The sequence below is a fragment of the Apus apus genome, chromosome 1 (assembly GCF_020740795.1).
Source record: "Apus apus isolate bApuApu2 chromosome 1, bApuApu2.pri.cur, whole genome shotgun sequence".
Classification (NCBI taxonomy): Eukaryota; Metazoa; Chordata; class Aves; order Apodiformes; family Apodidae; genus Apus; species Apus apus.
This window is the reverse complement of record NC_067282.1, coordinates 35,901,488-35,924,042: the sequence shown is the minus strand read 5'-3', so window position 1 is coordinate 35,924,042 and position 22,555 is coordinate 35,901,488. Positions and strand designations below refer to the sequence as shown.

General features: G+C 35.7%; 1 protein-coding gene across 4 annotated transcripts in view; it reads right to left on the bottom strand.

Moving 5' to 3' along the window:
- The window catches only part of TDRD3 (tudor domain containing 3), a 98,902-nt gene that overhangs the window by 33,074 nt on the left and 43,273 nt on the right, over positions 1-22,555 (bottom strand). For 3 of the 4 annotated variants that reach the window (XM_051616918.1, XM_051616939.1, XM_051616929.1), the window contains exons 3-10: positions 20,079-20,144; positions 15,460-15,620; positions 14,087-14,228; positions 9,715-9,786; positions 9,035-9,184; positions 8,184-8,324; positions 5,190-5,346; positions 4,713-4,838 (exon numbers count right to left, since the gene is read on the bottom strand). In XM_051616918.1, the coding sequence (XP_051472878.1) occupies positions 4,713-4,838; positions 5,190-5,346; positions 8,184-8,324; positions 9,035-9,184; positions 9,715-9,786; positions 14,087-14,228; positions 15,460-15,620; positions 20,079-20,144 (1,015 nt within the window). The remainder of the gene's footprint in view (positions 1-4,712; positions 4,839-5,189; positions 5,347-8,183; positions 8,325-9,034; positions 9,185-9,714; positions 9,787-14,086; positions 14,229-15,459; positions 15,621-20,078; positions 20,145-22,555) is intronic. The other variant, XM_051616950.1, reaches the window with a different exon arrangement.

Genomic DNA, 22,555 nt, shown 5'->3' with positions numbered 1-22,555 from the left:
TAATTTGTACTTCTTTAAAAACCAAAACAAGAAAAAGCTTAATGTATTATCTCTAAAAAGTACCTTCTAAACAAAATACAAAGGTATTTCGATTTATCTTACTGTTGGATTACTGTAAATCTAGAAGTGAATTTAGAAATTCTTAATAGTACTGAGTTTTCAGGTGCAATCAGAAATGCTAGGTAAGAAAAACAAGGAGGGATGCACAGAGAAAAGCAGATAAATCCTCTGTATTCTTGAAAATAAACAAGTACTTTTTAAAGAAAGTGTAGCATGGCACGGAATTAAAAAAATATTTATAGGATCACAAAACCATTTTGGTTAGAAAAGACCTTTGAGATAATCAAATTTATCTCAGTTCAGCAAAACTGCTTTTTGTTTTTGCCTCAACACAGACTCAGTCAATCAGAAGACATTTCAATCTGTCTAAAGTGTATAGAAGACCTAATACTTGTGATAATGATAAATATGGCTATTCCAGGTCATCATATTTATTAGCATAACAGTAGAGGCGTGTTCATTTATTCAAAAGTACTATCCCTATACAAAGGCCATCTCTCTGAATATCTAAAAACAAACTGGGATTTTAGAGACCACAGAGAATGGCAAGGGGCCAGAAATACTGCAGAACAATATTATTTTATATTAAGTGGAGGCTACACTATGTTTCATATAAATGGAGAAACACCTGCCTAGGCATTGCTTAGTACAGTTGCTATGCAGAAGAATTAATGGAGATACCTTATTCTGGGCTATATCATGTTACATATTTGTTTTTAACAGTTTCCCTGATGTGGCTTTCATTTCAAACCACTACTTTTCTAATACTAAGAGAGAACTACATGTCTCTATTGCTAACAATTGACAGGATCACACAAAATTAAAAACGTGCTAGTAATAGATATCCCATTTTCTGCAAACACTTGGATGCAGACTTCAAGATGAAAGTGTTCACAATGCTAAGTACAATCACTGAAGATGTATGATCACTCAGCAAACACTGTTAACACACATGTAATCAGAGTTAGCATGGAACATTAAGAAATTTCAACGTCAGAGGCATGAAAATGGCTGAAAAATATTTTTTTCAATATTTTAAAGACGTATTTGAATTCATACTGCATACGTACTCTCCAACTTGGCAAAGGAAAAAAAAAACCACTTTTTAAAGAGACAAAAAGCCCACAATTCAGCATACGCCTGTGTGTTTCTTGAAAAATTCATCTGAAGTAGACTGAATGATAAAAATAAAACCTGGGACAGAAAAACACATTAAATAAGGAAAATAAAAACTAACAACATTAAACTGAAACAACTAATATAAAGTCCACTGACTTTCAAACAACAGAAAGTACAACAACATGCATTATTATTTCTTCATAAGGAAAAATGGCAGAAATACTTCAAAAGAGATTAAACAAAAATCTGAACACTTTCTGAACTCTTAAAAATGCTAACAAGCTTTGTTTTTTCACAGAATCGAATAATTGCTGCAGTTGGAAGGGACCTCTAGAGATCACCTAGTCCAACCTCCCACCGAAGTAGGAAAACCTAGAGCACTTTACACAGGACTGTATCCAGGTGGGTTTTGAATATCTCCAGAGATGCAGACTCCACAACCTCCCTGGGCAGCCTGTTCCAGTGCTCGGACACCCTCACTGTAAAGAAATTTTCCTTATATTTAAATGGAACTTCCAGTGTTCCAACTTGTACCCGTTGCCTCTCGTTCTGACACTGGGAACTATTGAGAAGAGCCTATCTCCATCTCCTTTGCACTTACCTTTCAGATACACACATTGATAAGGTCTCCCTCAGCCTTCTCATCTCCAGGCTAAAGAGTCTCAGCTCTTTCATCCTCTCCTCATAAGAGACATGCTCCAATCCCCCTGTCATCCCTGTAACCCTCTGCTGGACTCTCTCCAGTAGCTCCCTGTCTCTCTTGAACTGAGGAGCCCAGAACTGGATGCAGTATTCCAGCTGTGGCCTCACCAGGGCACAGTAGAGGGAGAGAATGACCTCCCTCAACCTACTGGCCACACTCTTCCACCAAAAAAATCCCTTGAACCTTGAACTGGGAAATAGTATGCCAGATTGCTTACTTATCATTCAGAAAATGCTAGTAAAACCAACAGTGTTAAAACCCACAAAACAAAAGCCCTGCATATCATGTTAGGAAATATGACAAAACTTTTTGCCACTGAGGGAAGACAAAGCCTCTACAAAGTTTTCATAGAACTATGTTTTTATTCTTAAGATATTTATAGAATTTTTTTTTTTTTCAATTTAAAAGGGAAAAAATACACATTAGCAAAGTGTATTTATCTTTGAAACACAATTCTGAAGGTTACAAACTGTAGTATATATGCTATTATTAAATTTTTTTTACTCACCTAACACTATGCTTTATTACACTACAGCACATTGACTATATACATGGAGTAAACCCAAAGAAAGGGTCATGAAAGTCCCCCTAAGCAAGCACCAAAAAACAGCAATATCATCTTAACAGAAGCAAATCACTCATTTCCCAATTCTTGGGAAATTACTCTTACTTGCAGTAAATTTTTTGACAATAAGAAAGACATACATCCCACAGGGATTATTTTTATTAATTGTCTTTCAAATGTCTTCTAGTCACACATAAAAGCCTCAATTAATCTTTCCATATAAGCACAAAACTTACTCAAATAAAAACCCATGTCTAATATGAGAGAAAAACAAAATAACTGTTTTCATTTCTGTTCACTGTAAAAATCCATCTCATCTTTGGTAAGCAAAATGAATTGTCAAAAGGTGTATCTCAAGCACAATTCCCAACAGCTTTTGAAAATGCAATTATATTCATTACCTGAACAGTGTAGAAAATTGCATCAGCTGATACAGAACGCTTGTGTATTTGAAAAGTATTTTATCATAGAATGGTTTGGGTTGCAAGGCATCTTTAAAGATCATCTAGTTCCAACTAGAGAGACACCTCCCACTAAACCAGGTTGCTCAAAAACCCATCCAACCTGGTCTTCAACACTTCCAGGGAGAAGGGATCCACAGGTTCCCTGAGCAACCTGTGCCAGTGTCTCAACAACCTCACACTTAAGAATTCTTCCTAATGTACCTTCTTTCTTCCTAAATCTTCCCTCTTCCCGTTTAAAGTCATTACTCCTTGGGCTATCACTACAGGCCCTGCTAAAAAGTGTCCCCCCAGCTTTCTTGTAGGCCCCCTTCAGGTACTGGAAGGCAGCTATGAGGTCTCTCTGGAGCCTTCTCTTCTTCAGGCTGCATCACCCCAACTCTCAGCCTGTCTTCATAGGAGAGGTGCTCCAGCCCTCTAATGACCTTCGTGGCCCATCTCTGGACTTGCTCCAACACCTCCATGTTCTTCTATTGTTGAGGGCTCCAGAGTTGGACATAGTACTCCAGGTGGCATCTCATTAGAGTAGAACAGAGGGGGAGAATAACATCCCATTATAGTCAGCCGTATCTTTTACAAGAGGGCAACTTGTTCAGTTTTATTTTCTACAAGCTTGTCTTCCACTTCACCCATACTAGTTTGGTTGGGTTTTTTTAGCCTTTTTTAATTGTTGTTGTTTTGCTGTTGTTTAAGCCCAAATCCAGTGAAAATACAGAAAACAGGAGTCTATCATGACCAGTTGACAAAGACTATTTTAGAACTTGCTAAAAAAATAAATACATCTAAATGCAGTCATTCCTTAAATGCACTCATTCCTTAGAAAACTCCAAAATATCAAACTGTTCCTTTTTATAAAGTGTTATTTTATGGGGAGATAAAAATTACAACTCCATCACAAAACCTTCATGTTAAATAATGGAAGCAAATATTTTAATTTTATGTTGGCCACTGAAACACCTCCAAGGCCATATGTAAAAGTGATCTCCACTTACAACTGAGCTTACTTTGAGTTTTACTTTAATATTACAGCAGCATCTGGAGACCTCAGGATGTATGGAGTTTCCTCTTTTTTCTTTTAATGTATCTGTCCAAGTTTCCAAAGTACTAAATAATTTAGACTTAAACAGACATCCTGGTGCATAAACTACACTTTTGTATGGCTTCTTCAGAAAGAAAATTAAGTAAAAGGACATAAAAGAAAAATCCCAGATCTTTTGCATTAAACCTGAGGGTTTATTTCGCTTCCCTCTTTCTAAAATCATATCTTTCCTTACACAGTTACTCAACTGGAAAACCAGAAGAAAATAGTTGTTTAAATAGCAGCCAAAAATACTTTATTTTTTCCCCCTCCACAGAGAGAAAATACAAAAACAATTAAGCTTACCACAATTACTAAGATTAATTGGGAAGCACACCAAACTTGTTTATTATAAACTGAGGACGGATGACTGCAGTTACATTTTTTTTCTTTTTTTTACCTCTGAACATGAAAGTACATCAAAGCTGAGGGAGTCTTTATCAAATCAGATTAACAAACTAGGACTTACTGGCTTTCAGACATGTAAGCCTGACAAAAAATGCCCTAAGCTCTTCTATAATCAAGACAGAAGTACAACCAACCACAGTGTGATTTATTCGACCTTTCTTCAAAGAAGTGAAACAGCTCTCTGGCACTCCTTGGGATTTTCACAGCTAACTATGGAGGAATTTCTAGGAACCACCTTTTAGATGATGAAGTTAGTAAAAAGAATTCCACCAACACCATCCAATATTGGTTCCGGATACATTAATTTCAATAACTTACCCTCTACTGTTAGAGTACCCATTTTGGATTCCAAGAAATCAAACAGTGTGCTTGGTGCAGATGGTCTGGCATTTCCTAGCTCTTCTTCATCTTCAGGTCTTATTCGGCCTCGGCCCTTTCCTTTACCTGTAAACATAAAAAGTTATTTGTGAGTGGAGAAAAAATGTTAAAAGTGTACACACTATTTTATTTATGTTTGTATTTTCTATCTTTAAAGATGATATCATGGACAAAATAGATACCCTAAATTTTCTGTTTCAGAATATTCATATCTGTGTCTTGAAATTAAAAAAAAATTTACAATAATACAATACATAAAGGCCTTTTCTAAATATATGCTTTCAGGTTTGCAATGCATTCTAGACTCCAGGAAAAAAACATGCAGACACGCCCTTAAATAACTACATTAGTCATTCACCATACACAAATTATTTTACTTGTAGACACTGTCAGAAAGTGTTTCTTTGCAAGTTTTACCTCTAGGTGGTGGTCCCTGAATGGGTTTCTGTTTACTGCTGTTCAGAAGAAAATTTAATGCTGCCTCTAGGTTGTTACTGTTATCCATAAGTGCCTGTCTTGCTGCTTCTTTGCTGAAACCCATCTCTGTTATGTGTTTTAGAGCCTTTTCATCAACCTGAAATAAAAGGTACACATAGAACTAATTGTAAGATACAGAGACTCATATATGAGCACCAGATTGGACTTTAAGTTTTCATTAATTTTTAACTGAAACACTATTTCATATTTAATTGATGATAGAGATTTCCATTTTATATAAAATCTTCACATATGGTCTCTCTCTTAGGTCCAAACAATCAGTAACTATAGGGTTTTTTTAATATTATTGTTATTATTTCTAATTAATCCATTTTCAATTCTAACACTAAGTGGCTTAAAGCACAAACTCCCCCAGATTACCCTTCTTACACTGTAAACTGGAATAGTATTGATAGCTTGTAATGTACTTTCTCTGAAAGGAAAACTAAGAGGAATCTCTCCAAGTAATAGTGGTATAAAAACTAGCTATTTGTTCTTATTTGAACCCTTTTCACAGCTTTTACAGACAAGACAAAACCCTGTTATAGACTCGTAAAACATGGAGAAAAAATATCTACAAAAGGTTCTGTAGAAGAGGAACACAAACAACTTAGTTTTGCAGAAATACAGGCTTTCTTATTCTAAACTGTACAGAACATGATGATATCCTGGGCTGCATCAAAAGAAGTGTGGTCAGCAGGGCCAGGGAGATGATTCTGCCCCTCTACTCGGCTCTGGTCAGATCTCACCTGGAGTGCTGTGTACAGCTCAGGAGCCCTCAGCACAGGAAAGACATGGAGCTGTTGGAGAGGGTCCAGAGAAGGGCCACAAAGATGATCAAAGGGCTGGAGCACCTCTGCTATGAAGACAAGCTGAGAAAGTTGAGGCTGTTCAGTCTAGAGAAGAGTAGGCTTCAGGGAGACCTTATAGCGGCCTTCCAGTACCTGAAGGGGGCCTACAGGAAAGCTGGGGAGGGGCTTTTCACCAGAAAGGGTAGCGATAGGACAAGTGATAGGTAATGGTTTTAAACTGAAAGAGGGGAGATTTAGGTTAGACATCAGGAAGAAATTCTTCACTGTGAGGGTAGTAAGGCTCTGGAATAGGTTGCCCAGGGAGGTTGTGGAAGCCCCCTCCATAGAGATGTTTAAGGCCAGGTTGGATGAGGCTTTTTGCAACCTAGTCTAGGTGTCCCTGCTCATAGCAAGGAGGTTGGAACCTGGTAATCTTTAAGGTCCCTTCCAAACGTAACCATTCTATGTTCTATTCTGTGATTCCATTACCTGTATCTACATAGCTCTACATATACAGGACTTCAGGTATCTCAGACAGGAACACAACAGATAGATTAAAAACCTTTAACTATTTTTAAATATACACACAAGTCAACAATGCACATGAAAGTTAATAATCAAACCTATGTAATGTCACAATTATAAAAAGACAAAACAAATTAGTTATTACTTTAAGATATGCAAATCATTAATTATAATTGAAAAAGGCTGTCTATAAGGGCTTTGTGGGTTCATATTTGCTTGTTCTAAATAGCACCTAGATATGCCAAATGACATAACACTAAGTTTAGATAAGCTGGAATTACTGCCATTTTACAAATTTCTTGCAGTTACTAGAAAAAAAAAAGGAGAAGATGCTTTAAACAATTATTTAATTTTGCAGGGGTTTCTTTGGCTGGTTGGGGTTTTTTGTTTTTGTTTTGTTTGGGGTTTTGTCTGTCATGTTGGGATTTTTTTAAGTCTACTTAGGTCAAGACATAGTTGTCAAGAATGACAAGGTGTAACACAGGGCAGAGGGACAACTAAACCATCTCTTTAGGTCACTTCAGCCTGTGTTTCTTCAATTCTGTATAAACATTCCTGAGCACAGTGCTGAAAGGCAGCACTGCTGGAGGCTCTCCTTGATGCAAGACAATGACATACACTATACAAACAAAATTATAACAGACAGTTACTGCTCCTAAACAGTTAAACCATTGTTAAACCTTTGGTAAAAGTAAATAAGATAGAAAATATTCAACAATAAATAAATTGTTTATAATCAATTGTAATACAGGTTTACTCAGTTACTACACTGTTGCAAGTTCTTTTTCAGTCTACTTTCATCATTCAAATCATGTTCATTAATTGTTTTGCATACTTAATTCCTCTCCAGGGTTGTTCTTGATAACAAATACATCCTCCATCAAGAACTTTTAGATTGCTGAAGTAATCAAAAAAGAAACTTCAATGGCAGCTCATCTTATACACACTTAAGTCAATGCAGTGATCTCAAACAACACTCCTCAGCAAAATTAAGTTTTGAAATATATTGGAAAGCGATGTTTTAGAATAAGGGGCACAGTTCAGATTCTCCAATGGTAACCCACTTTGCAAGCATAACATTCTCATGTCACAACAGAAGTATTTCTACTTTGTTATTTTCAATATCAGAGTACCACTCAGTTTTCTTAATGTCAAGGAAATAGTCTAACAGAGATTCTTAAAATAAATATTAAAGTAATTCAGAATAAAAGCTACACTAAAACATTATTTGATGTGTTGAAATTAAAGGATTAAGGTCTTCCTGCCTAAAATGAAATAATAAATGTTAACACGCACAACTGTTAGGCTTGTTTAAACAAGGTAACAGAACTACACTGTCATGTCCTCTACCATGTGTACTTCTACATTTATTTCACAAGGACTTGGATTTAAATATTACTGGACAAGACAACATCCTTTTTTTTTTTTGCAAAAAAACACATCAAAACTCCTAACTCAGTAAGGTATAAAAACACCCTTAGTATTCTAAACAGTCTTCAAAATCCATTGAAAGGGAAGCCCTTATTCCTCAGGGTATTTTTTATTTTATTTTTGTTACATTTGTTTTTCAGTTTTTAATAGTACACAGTTAAGGATCCACTTAAGCCATCCACCTTACCAGTTCTCTGTAGACACCTTCATTCTTTCCCTCAGGTTTTGTTATCTTCTCTTTCTGGAACAGTTCCCTGTTTCGATTCCCTCCAGCATTCACACTGAGATTACTTCTGCTACTGCCACCACCTCCTCCAAATGTCTTGGTCTTTAGATAAGCACAAAAATAACATTTCAGTAAACAGAACTTATGAAAATAAGTCTTAATCTTTAGCTAGTAGAAGTAGTGCAGTGAATTTGATACAGCTGTATTTTTTTATTATTATGCTTTGCATAAAATAATAAAGCACAAACTCACACATACACAAGAGACAACTGTATTAGGTATTTTTTTCCCCTATGCCCAAATGAGACTGTAAAAAGGGCATATATTTCTAGTTTTTATGACTTACCAAGCAAATTTGAAAAATAAACTGAACCAAAAACCAAGGGAGAACACAAAACCCTGACACACGACAACTAAACTTCCTAGCTATTCTGTCCAACTGAATGCAGGCAATCATGTTTTTTTGAGAATTGGGAAAAAAAAGTCAGATTAAAATGGATAACCTGCATTTACTTAAATCAAACTAAATTGCAAAAATGACATTTTTTAATAGGGGTATCAAATCAAAATTGTAGATGCAATAAAGCTTTACGATACACGTATTAGCTTTATTAAAATAAGAACACACCCATTAATCCAAAAGGACTATTTTTGATTCATCTTTTTAAAGATACAGGAGTAGAATCACAAGCAGAATTACAAGAACTACAAGAATTACAAACATTAGAAAACATTTGTCATATAAGAGTGAAATACTTGACAACAAAAGATCAGCCACAGTAAGTCAAATGCTGCAACACATGCATTCCAACCTCCTTGCTCTTTGCTACTTCTGCAATAGCAGCTGTTCTCTGCTTTTCAAATTCATCGTTATCCGCAATCGGTTTTACAGTATTGGTCATTTGCAGAGTCTTCCTGCGATCAAGGTCTCTGCTATCCACTTGCACATGAGATGCACATTTCTGAAAATGCAAAAAAAAGTTTTGGTTAATAATCCTGCCTCCTCTCATCTGAAAAAAAAAAATGAAGTATTATTCCATTAGATAAAGAATATGATTGCAAAATCCAGACATAGGACATCTGTATGTCTTTATTGAAAACACACTCTTCCTGGTCCCTCAGAAAGGCTGAAAATAATGACTCAGACTTTTACATTTTAAGCTTAGTTCATGATACAGCTAGTATGATCCTGTAAATACCTTAGATGCTTCAGAAAGGAGTACGTTAGCACCTACCAAATCTCACCAGAAGAATCAAAGGTTCCACATACTAAAAAAAAAAATTAAGTTTGAAATTGAGAGGAAAAATGTTAAATTTAAATTGGCACAACCAAGTGACAGGATCAATGCAATTTTTTTTAAAGCAGGCACATTTTTTAGATCCAAGTGATTATAATCTAGGGTGTTTTGATAGCTTTTACCTAACTAGAACCACATCCTCGATATCATGATACATCTTTTTTTATGAAATGACACAGAGAAGTACACTATACCTGCCCAAAAGGTACAAAAGGGGGAGGGCCACCTTCTGTTCCAATGTTACTCCTGTTATGTTTTGCTAAACTCTGCAAAAGAAAATTTTTGATTAATCAATTGCAAACAGAAAGCAGACTATATGAAAAATTTAACCATTTCAGAAAGTATATGAAACTTTAAAGATTAACATTCTAAGCATAAAAAATTATTATATAGTTAAAATCCTGGGGCACTTAAGGGGAAGGTTAGACAAAGGGCAGGGTGATGAAGAAAATTATGAAAACTTGCAAAATCATTAAGGCAACACAAACAGCAAATGCAGAAAACTCATTTACATACCAAAATCTACACTAAATGAATAAAACAGAACATAAACTAGGCAGCAGATGTTTCTTTTCTTTACACAGCAACTGGTTTCTTTACACAGTACCCAGTGTCTTTACATAGCGCCCAATATGCTGTCACTAGAGCCTGTAAAGGCACATAGTTTAAAAAAGGCACATATTTAAAAAGAAACTGGATCAATACAGCCTAGAGAAATTAAGGTTCAGGGGCATCTTACCCATCTACACAAATACCTGAAGGGAGACTGTAAAGAAGGTGGACCACAAACTGAATTGCAGGAGGACTCCCTCTGAAAATCAGACAACTGCTTTTTATCCCATGAGGGTGGCTAAGCACTGGCACAGGGTGCCCAGGGTGGTTGTGGAGTCTCCATCCATGGAAACAGCATAAAACTACCTGGTTAGGTGGCCCTGCTTGAGCAACCAGCTCAAGGTGGCCCTGCTTGAGCAGGGGTGTTGGACCAGATCACCTCCAGAGATCTCCTACAACCTCAACCATTCTGTGAAATTAATGAACCCAAGCATAAGCAAATACTGAGAGGATGACTAATCCTCTCAGGTTGTGTGCTCTCCCTGAAAACCATCTTTTTGCCACTCTTGGAAACAAAATGCTGTGCCACTAGGAAATTTCTCCAATGAAAAGGCCACACATTCAACTGATCAGCACATCTTTGGATAGCAAAGACCATAACAATAAGCATAACAATTTCTGACACATAATCTGTATAGAACAGAAGTGCTCTAAACTCTTAGCCACAATTAGGCAATCAATAATCCAGGCTTCAAAACAAAGATGCATCTGTAAAATGTTGCATTAAAATATCTGTTCACAGTTGATACACTTTTTGTAACCTGCAAGAGAATTAAATTAACTGGAATCAACATTTGGTTGTGTTAATTATTTCATATTACACAGAAGTATTTGGTTTCAGAAGTGAAAAAAGTGTGAACAGGTCCTTAATGCTGTTAAAATGCTTCAAAATTTTATTTCACATAATGCATCTGTCTTAGAATCTTCATTTCTTATTATCCCTTTTTTCCTCCACTAGGACAGTCATGCATGATTATATACATCACTCACAACTCCCCATTGGCAGAGAAAGTTTTAATTACTTAAGGCTATACATGACCCTCACCTGTACATTTATTATGCTGATGTAAAATAGATTTAATTCTACCATGTGAGAACTGTACTATAAATGTGAATATGCTTTAAGCTATTATACTATCAGAAAATTTCTTAAAATAATTAAGAGATTAATTTGGCTAAGTAAAAGGCAAAGGAAAACACTTGGTTCACTCTTTTCAAGTTAATTACTTTCATTCAGGAACCAAAGACCATTTTCTAAGTAATTTACAGTTATTAATTGCTTTCAAGGGTGAAAAAAAAAAAAAAATCCTTTTCTTCATGTGCTGGAGCAAAAAACACTGATAGAGCATTCAATAAATTATTCAAAACAAAGCACTTAGAAGAGCAGAAATCATACTTTTTTTTTGTTTAGTTTAAATCATTTCACTTAAATTTCTGCCTTAGAATTAGGAGCTAACCAAGGGCTGATCACTGTAGAACAGTCATACCTTCCCGTATCTGTTAACTGAAGCAGCACAGTACAACAGTCATTTTGTGACCAAGCTGCTTCACTTCCCCAGGGTAGGCACCCTAGGTCGCACAAACCTTACACTTCTTCATTTGTTTATTTGGATCCAGAGAAACGTAGGCAATGCTAGAATGAACTCCAGCACTGAATCAAGTTAGTGAAAATATTTATAGGATAGCCTAAGAACTCCAGCATTTGATCATAGTTAATTCCTCATGTCCTATAATCAGGAAGAACATGCTTAAGTTTAAGGTTTCGTTGTTTGTTTTTTTTTTCTGTCACAAATCAGAATCAAGGAAACACATACAAGAACAAGATTGTTTCAAACTACTGTTGAAATGTGTAATTTTGCAAATAGCAAAAAAGCACTTAAAAATTGACTGCATATTTACTAACATTTAGCTATATGGATTTGAATCATAACAATTTATTGGAGAAAACTGTTATCCAGAATTAAAGAACTCTGCCTCAAGTTAAGTAACAGCCTTGAAACTTTCTTCACAGGTAGCAATGTCTGCTGAGAAGCAAGAATAACTGCTTTGATAAGTAAATTTCACTTTGCACTGAATAAAAAGCAAACTAGTAACAAAACCAACATCTTTTAGCTTACAATTGAATTTGCTGGTAGCACAGCAGCAGCTATAAGTTACAATAAATTTTGTTATAAACACTTAATGTGCTTCTTTTACCCTTGGTACTTGGACTGTGACAAAAAAAGTATTTCCTAGGGAATCTTAAGAAACAAAGGTTTACAATATGAGACCGAACTCCTAAAAATTATTTATCATTACACCCTCACACCTCTTCCTAATATTAATTTTGAAATATACATAAAACAACTCCTTTTTCCCCATCATCTAACCTTACCTTCACCACAACAGAAAAATCGTAACCTATACTAGAGAACTGTAGTTTTAGATAATCCATAATTTGACAGATTCTGTTTTAAAAATATAAAAGCTTACCAAACAGTCTCACCAATCACTTGAGCAAAATTTGCTTCAGCCTTCATTTACATATCACCTGATATTTTGATTAACAGCAATACAAGTACTCTTCCTTCATAAGAAGTGTACCAGCAATACCTCTCAGATACTGATCCTTACCAATTGAAACACCATTCACCACCAGAACAATAGAAATACAATGAAGCAATAATTATTTGGAAAACATTCTCACCTAAAGAAGTCCATTACATGTTACCTTATATTTCTCTTCTCATTTACTCCTTAATTACTTATTTACTGTCACTTCACCAGCAACACTTAAAAAACCAAAGCTGACAGGTAGATGCAAGGGCAATAATTTAAGACTGGACAAACAACTTTAGAATTAAGGTTTTGTACTTAATAGCACTAACTTTTGCAGTAAGTATAAAAGACAGTTACTTCATCATCAACACTTCTCAGACATGGTAGTGGAGAGAAAAAAAAAGGCTTAAAAACAAGTAATTTGAAATAGTTACAGAAATACAAGTTTTCTGTTGTGTTTTTTTTCTGCAAACACAGTTCAACATTTCATTTAAGCTTCAGTGGCAAGATTAGACAAGAAGTGGCAGTGTCCTCACTCAGATATCCATGAGAATTGACAATCTTGCTTACTTCCGTAAACCACTCTGAACAGGACAGAAACATCAAGTTCATGAGGAAACTACCATGCAAGTAGCATCTGGCTTCTATAGACTTGTTTGAGCCCTGTCAGTGCTGTGCTGTCAGTCTGGATATAGAAATGGAACTACAATTTCCAGTGGTCACAGTTCACCTGTCCAAACTGATTTTCTTGTTACCCACAGCATTTCTGACACAGCCACATTGATGCTGGGAATCTGAATATGTACTGCGAGCTGGTCAAAGAGAAAAAGAAAATGACACTCTGGGAAACTGCAATTAGTAAATGAGAATGAGAAATACAAAGGGCTTAGCTTACAAGCATTTCTCGCTCACTGAAAGATATTAAAACCTCCAACTTGTCTTTCTAATTAAAAATTGACCTAAAGGACTAATGAAATCTAAAAAACAGAATTCAAACATAGGGTTACCAATTTCAGTGCTTTCACTACACTCATATTTTTTTTTTCCTTCAAAAACTTAGTCTGCAGACAGTAATTGTAAAAGGCATCATTATGATATTTTGGTATGAAACACTGTTTAGGAAAGCAACCACCCATGACTGCACTAAAATCAATTTAATGTTGTTTGATTAATGTTTTCAATCCTTGCAGACTACGAAAGGCATCAGCTCCCATGCAAAGAGTACTTATCATTTCTACATTTGCAACATTATACATAAAACCTATTTACATATATTTGGCTGAATCCTAAAAATCCTGGAACAGTAATGTTCTAAAAGTTTATCCTATGAAAGTTCACAGTCAACACATTAAGCTTGATGTCATCAACTGTAATTTGCATCCATTTAGACAAGCATTTTCAGTGGTGTTACCTCACCCTTTGTAATTCCCACTTTTCTATAAGATGCTCCACTTCACCTCCAAGAACTGTTGTGTTACTGTCATCCAACAGCAAGAATCCATTTCTCACTTCAACAACTCCTGAAAGCTTAATTTTTGTTCCAGGTGGAGTGTTCAGGCTAGAAGCAGAAACAAAGCCAAGTAATTCAAATATGTTTACTAATATTCTGCCACCAAAACCATATAAAATTCTATTCTTACTATAATTCTACCATTGTCATATTTAATAATAAAAAATTAGCATCAAAAACCTTTGCAGTAATTCCTTCAGTATGCACAGCACTTTTCAATAGCCTTATTGGAACCCTTCCCATTCATTACACAAAAATGCCATATTGCAAATTAGATTCAAACAGAGATGAATGTTTGCAAATTGTCTGTTTGGTTAAAATCCAATTTAACGATACCAAACTAAGGATGTGATTTGTTTAGACTAACAGAAGATGTTTCAAAGTCAGTTGCCTAAGTTCTTTATCCTAGGATGCATTTATAGCTAATAAGCAGAGCATCTCCAGATGGTTAATCATCTCATTTGTTTTAGACATTTAACTTAGGAAGAAACAAAGAGCTGTTAGAAAAGAAGCTTTCTATACATTACTACCACCTAGGACTGTACCAGAATATGTATTAGAAACATCTATCTTGTAGTGCTGCGTCTCTCATTACTCTTGTCGTTTAAAAACATATGGGTGCTCCCTCCCTGTGGTCAACTCCCACAAGGAAATACTTTACCTTCTTTTCATGTGTATCTAGCCTATGAAAAACAACAGCAGATGCATACAAGAATCACCCATCTCCAGCCCATAACTGAAAGATACGACAAGAGACACAACCTGGGAACTATGATTTTTCTTGTAAAAAACAGGACACAGTCAGTTATAACCTTTCAACTGAGCAGGACTTGCAGTCCTCCGGACTTGCTCCAGGGGCTCTTGTCCTTCTTAGGTGGGAGGCTCCAGCACTGGACACAATATTCCAGATGGAGTCTCACCAGAGCAGAGGGGTAGAATCACCTCCCTCGACCAGCTGGCCACACTTCTTTTGATGCAACCCAGGATGCAGCTGACTTTCTGGGCTGCAAGTGCCTGCCCAATTTGAGCTTCTCATCAACTAACACCCCTAAGTCTTCTTCCTCAGGCCCATTCTCAATCCATTCTCCATCCAGACTCTATTTATGCTTTGGATTCCCCTGACCCAGGTGCAGGAACTGAATTTAGGGTTCTCCTTTACATATGAGATTTGAGAGGGAAACCTGTTTTTGTCAAGCATTTTTTCCATGCATTACTAAGAACGCTCCCATTACTTCAAGGATATTTAAGTATCACAGCAAAACTTTGCAAAGTTTTTCACCTTATTTTTGACATGCTACTGTATTCTACAGCTGTGCAGCTTGTGTGTCCATCAGTCATCTGCAAACGTAACATTCTGGGAGCAGCCTGAGATTCCTCATTATCCTTTGGTGCAGCAACATTGCGTATCTTCTGTATTTGCAGAACACACGGCCCTTCCAGCTGTACATGCAAAACAGAAAAGACAAAACTGTTACCACCATGGAACAAACATGCTGTAATACGTAGACACACTAACAGATGCCTCCAGGCAAAGGAAAGTGTAATTTGATCAAGCAGTCATGTTAAATGTCTATCACTCGTGTACGGTACATTCTAATGCATGATTAATATGGCTTTTCCAGCGAAACAGCTGTAATGTTTCATGTATCCCTGCACTGCACATTGTGGAAAAGAAGTGAATGAAAAGAATTAGGGGGGAGCAAACAAAGAAACACAAATATCGATACTTCCAACATCCTATGGAGTCCAGATACCCTTTCACATGCTGTATTGCATGATCTCATTGACAAAGTGTTTTAAAGAAAGAAACAATCAGCTCTGAAAACTATCTGGTTGCATTAAATTTCAAGTACAACCACTTTGTAAATATTAACTAGAAACACAGCTTCTTCAAAGAGAGGTACAATTAGGATCTAACAGCCTCAAGGGACATCACTGTCTGTTGGCTATCCAAAAAAGTAGCATATTTTCCTATACACGCCAAAGTTTATGTTAAAGAAAAAACAAACAACACAACAAAACAAAACCTACAAAAAACACAAACACCACCACAAAAATAAATAAATTAAAACCAAAACAAATACCAATTAACCCTTCATCACATTTCAATTTTGGCTGAGTACACAGTAATTCTGAACCCTGTGGGAAATAAACATGAATAATCTGTTGTTGCTCAACTGAGCTCTAGCACCTAAGAGACAGCAGAAAAGATGAAATATTGCACATTTCATGAACTTCTTCTGGAATGAGTGTTTCCATCATAGTGGCACATAAATACTCAAAAGAAAACCAGTTACATTTTAACTGTAACATCATTACTAAATTATACATTAGAACTTTATAATCTTCTTTGCCTTTTTATTCCTTTAAAAGTAATGTATATTTATGGTATATAAACAACCAGATGGAATTAGGAAGGTTCTGGTTTTTAAAATCCTATGCAAATGTGGCCATCTTGTGGCTAATGCTGGTAATATTAAATATTTTTAAGTCATATAAAGCACAGATATAAATGAGTAAATAAAACATTTCTGTGTAGTAATTGTTTTGGTTTAGAATAATTTTCTAAGAGCTATGATCCAAACACAGAGAGTTGATTAAAGTAAGACAAACTTAATTTTAGAAGTTCCTGTGTTAAAAAACCTGGCTTCTTACCACTACTGACAGAAGTATGTAAATCCCTAGGATTTAAGGAATACCTTTTGTTAAACAAATATTTGACTTTCACAAGGACCATTAGGGGCTATAGCTTTCTTCTGTCCTGCTTTTTTCCCCAGCTTCTGAAAAAAAAGAATTGTCAGGAGTTGCTACCTAAGAGAAAAAAATACTCCTCTCCTTTGTATTCTTTAATCAGTAACAATAGAAAGAGTCTGTAGAACACTGATCTCTCTCAACTATCTGATAATCTGGAAAAGAGGAATACCTTGAATCAAACAAACTTTCAGAAAGAAAGTTTGGATTGGACAGGATTCCTGCAGCGTATTATCCAGTTCTCTATCTCCATCAACTCTAAGACAATCTCATGCAGAAATTTATCAAGATCCATTCAGTAACAGTTACTTCTTTTTATTTAAAATGCTAAATATATACTGCTTTGTACTGCCAGTAACAAAAATGAGAACTCTCAAAAGGACACAGTAACACAAAACTGAACATACACTGAGGAGAGAGCAGCAAGTTTAATAGGGATCCTTGAAAATTAAAGTAGATTTTTCTCATCTTTTCCACCTTTTCATTTTCTTAGATGTTCATTTTTACAAAATATAGATGTATTTGTGTGTGTATACGTGCAGAAGGGTTTTTTCCCACGTAAGAGTATCTGTTATCTCACAGGTATGTCAAAGCACTAACCACGATCGTTTTCAAGCACAAATCCCTTGGGTTTTTGTGGAAGATTTTTTTGTTGTTGTTTGCATGGGGGAGGGAGGGTTTGTGGGAACAAATGGCACAACTGCACCTTTCCTAGTTTCAGCTGAGAAACGTGAAAAACACAACTTATTACTTGAGCAGCTAAACTAGAAGTAAACATCTTAATGCATGAAAGAAGATTCTCATATATAAAATCCACCAAAGTTTTGAAGCCATCAATGACACTTTCACCTTTAACTGACGACTATGTAATGACTACAGAAATTTAGAAGACGTTCTCTCTAAAGGAAAAGTTACTAAGTGTACTCTGAAATGATAAATGAAAACTGAACAACTACCTCCAAAGAAATCCTACCAGAATGCAACAAAACTCTGAAAAAAGTCACTTTGAACTGAAAACTTTTCACCAGCAAAATTCAATAATGTAAACATTACTACACATGCAACCTTAATACTCTGAAGAATTACATTTAGTCAAATACATTTGGACCTTGCGAATATTGCATGATCTGAAAAGCAAAACAAAGTGATACTCCAATCAAGTAACTGAAAAATGAAGACTCCAGAAACACGGCATCACAAAAAGCAGTAATTTTGCTTGTTTTCCATATTTCAAGAACAGGATACTGAAAAGGAAGAAAAATAATAAAATAATAGATACAAGAAACAGCTAAATCAAATTATTTTACATGGTAAAAAAATTCTTTAAGCAAAGAAGTATCTTGAACAGCATGTAATCCAGAATCCTGAACAAGATTCTTACAAGTTGCTGTTCTTGCAGAAGCCAGAGCTAACAGCAGTCACCACTTCATTTTGACAATACTATCAGCAGAAAAAGCAAATACAAACAGTGCTTAACAGCCTTTCCCATCAATCTTGCTTTATTAAAACAAACTCACCTTGCTTTATCACTCTTTGAATTTCAACAGTAACAAAAAGCTTCCTCAGAACTTTCACATCAATCATACAGACTGTCAATACTTGTAAATTAGAGATTAACTACTTGAATTGAGAACAACTGCTAGGTTTAACATAAAATTATTTAATTTATTCATTCTATTACTTGTATGTAGCTAAGAAAACCAGAAGGGTGTACTGAAGAGGCCAAACTTAACTCCTGTCTTAAACATACAACATGATTTAATGTTACGTACATCCAAGTTTCCAAGTCTCGAGTATGGTACTGTTCTGTAGCATAGGAAGTGTTACACCCTCTAACATGGTTTATCCACATAACCTATGGGATACACAGATACAGGAAAATGACACAGAGTGAATAGCTATAATAATGTATATTGGACAGGCTGGATCAACTGCCTAGGCCAATTTTGAGGTTCAACAAGGCCAAGTGCCGGGTCCTGCATTTCAGCCACAACAACCCCATGCAAAGCTACAGGCTTGGGGATGAGTCGCTGGAAAGCTCCATGGTGGAGCAGAACCTAGGGGTGTTCGTTGACAGCCAACTTAACATGAGCCAGCAGTGTGTCCAGGTGACCAAGAAGGCCAGTGGCATCCTGGCCCACATCAGGAACAGTGTGGCCAGCTGGAGTAGAGAAGTGATTGTGCCTCTGTACTTGGTACTGGTGAGGCCGCACTCTGAGTACTGTGTGCAGTTCTGGGCCACTCACTACAAGAAGGATGTCAAGTTGCTGGAGTGTGGCCAGAGGAGAGCTACCAAGCTGGTGAAAGGTCTGGAGAATAAATCCTACGAGGAGAGAATGAAGGAACTGGGATTGTTTAGTTTGAAGAAGAGGAGGCAGAGGGGAGACCTTACTTGCTCTCTACAACCACCTGAAATAAGGCTGTAGGGAGGTGGGAGTTGGCCTCTTTTCTAGAGCAAATAATGACAGGACAAGAGGAAATGGCTTGAAGCTGCACCAGGGGAGGTTTAGACTGGATATCAGAATTTGTTTACTGAAAGTGTGGTTAGACACTGGAAAAGGCTGCCCAGGGAGGTAGTGGAGTCACCATCCCTGGAAGGGTTTAAGAGAAATATAGATGTAGTGCTTAGGGACACGATTTAAGCACTGAACAGGGTAAATTAGGTTATAGTAGCGGGATTTATGTTATGGTTGGACTTGATCTTCAAGGTCCCATCCAACCAGGATGATTCTATGATTCTGTGATATCAGCAAGTCAAATAATAGAGTACCAACTTGTATTGCCATGAATCATAACAGTTGCTTAACTCCTTTGTTGCTTTGTTGCCCTTTCAAGAATAAAGAAAGGGAAAAAATGAACTTCTGCTACCATGTCAAGATCAAGCAGGTTAAAGGACTTCTCAGTGATAAAGTGGCTAAGGTTGTTAGTATTTAAATAAGCACTTCAAGGTTGAGAAATAAGAGTTCCCTCTTTACGAAGCCTGGTGGGGAAACGAATATATTCATACATTTATCCTATAATGTAATCAAATATTGCGTTCTTCTGTATGTGAAATAATGACAAAACCGGACTAATGGACCACTGAAGGCTGTCATCACATGTAAATCACAGAACACAGAAAAAAATGAAGTAAAAACAATTGTCTACCTTTTCCACCTTTCCACCATTGATGTCACTGGGGAGGAATTTCTTGCCAATCGTTCTTAAATCTGTCTGAAATTAATAGAGAAAACAAGATAATATTAACCTAAAATATCCTGTTTCAAAATAAATAAATAAATAAAACAGGAAGAAGGATATTTCTTCTGTAACACCATTTATTGACAATAAAAACCCATTCCTCTAACTGCATATGATGAAAAAAATTAAATTACTAAAAGAAGGTATAAAAAATATAATTTGCTTTTAAAGTTATAGTCTTGCTTTAAGCATATTTTTAAAGATTATTAAAATGCCTCTAATAGATGAAATCACTAATGCTTAATTATTGGACATAACTGGCATTTAATACAGGTAAAGTTCTTTCTTTCCTCTCCACCTGGCACTGAAGAGAGAAGTGTTTTTCATTTGTGTGTTTCTACATGCACAAATTCTTCATAAAAAGGTTGGGATTATTTTTGCAATTATACGTATTGTCAAAACTTACATTTTATTTCTACTAAATGCTTTGTATCTTAAATGTCTGATTACTTATTTTGGAAGCGAGGTACACACCTACATGATTTTATTCATCAACTGTGCAATATGGCCACTTAAAGTATACATATAATTAAGGGAACAAATCTCCACAAAAACACTTTCCTCATCTAACACTGTTTGGACAATCATATCAACTATGCTGATATATGACAAAAGCATGGACTGGATGGCTAAAAGGTGTTCTATGTGAAAACAGAAAATTAAACAAAACCTATTGGAACTTTACACCTTAGTTTTTTAGTTTATTTAACATGTATTAAAAAAAAATCATGCAGAACAGTGCAGCCTAGAACACATTTTCTAAACTTTAAGGCTTGAAATAAGCCTCTTGTTTTAAATAGAACATGCTGGTGCAAGATTATTGTACTGAAGCTGAAAACTCTATTTATTTATTACAGTCATAAACACTCCTGAAAGTAAAAGGGCTAAGTACAATTATTAGTAGAACTAGCACACTAACTTGCCATTACTATAAACCAATTGACTATTGTTCCAGCATTCTAATCTAGAACTGAGCAGCACTGTATTTTAGTATCTAAAGCATTGAAAACAATTGGCTTATGCTGTTTTTTCATTGAGAAACATTAGCACCCTACAAATGGAAATCTAATTGTAGGGATGCTCTTCTACACTATTTACTCTGAATATTTATACAGTGGATAAATACTCAACCCACCTTCTGTTGCACAAGACAGCCACAGATAGTTATAAAAAAGCACATTCAGTTTTCAATCTGAGCCCACCTGAGGGAGCTGATCTGTCACCTGTCAGTTATATATGTCTCTGTATAGCACACAGGCTCCTATAAACTGCTCCTGTATGTTTCCTACCCTTAAAATTTACAACTCTCTAGCACCATGCTTTGCAATCGGGGCTGCAGGAAGGAGACAATGTTTTATAACTCTTTGCAAGATCTCATGCAAAATAAAAATATTTAAACGACTGAAAAGTACATTTACGTCTATTTCATACTCATGTAAGCAATTCACACACAGACACAAAAATGCTGGTTGACTTCTTGGTTTCTTCTACCTTAAACATTGTCTCTAGCAATCAGGGGAAGTATTTGTGAATCTGTAAGAGGTGGAATCTACATTCACTGTTATCCTGCTGTCGAATCCACATTGTTTTTTATTCCCTACTTACCCAACAGGCAACTTAATCTTCTAACTGACTTAATGATAAAAATATTGATATGCAATTAAAACTGGCTTTGGAGTACTCACATAACGTTTGCGGATTTTTTTTTTTATTATTATTATCCATCAAACAAACAAATACAACACATACATGCACAAATTATCACATTAGCACTTATTCCAGCATATAATAACATTTAGGGTAGCATCCAGCAATTTGGAAGTATTGTATTTGGTTTTTTTATAACAAATGAATGCTTTCTCAGATATATATATAGGCATGCCACTAAGGTCCAGAAACAAAATGCTTACCTTCTCCATGTTTTATATTACATTCTTTGCATTTTTGCATTATAATTTTGCCTTCTTTTCAAAACTGTAACATGAATTGGTGCATGCACACACGAGCAACTAAACACATGCTTTAAAAAATAAATGAAAGGAGCAGAGGGGATATTCTTTTCAGAGTACCATTTTAAACCAACGGTGTTTGAATCACTAAGATGGACAAAATCTCCCCAACAGTTCTCATTTGCAATGTCGCATACAGGGCACTCAAGATTTAAAACTTCTGAGTATGGATGACTGAAAAGTTTTAAACAAAGCAAACAAAATTCTCAAAACTCTCCCTCATTATTTTGACTGAATAAATTAAGTAATACATGTGTGGATTAAGTAGCTGTTCTCTTTTCATTGTTACTGAAAGGGAGAAGACATTAATGATTACTATCAATGTACATACTAGAATTCAGAAAAACAGGAATTCACATGCACACTTTTCTCATG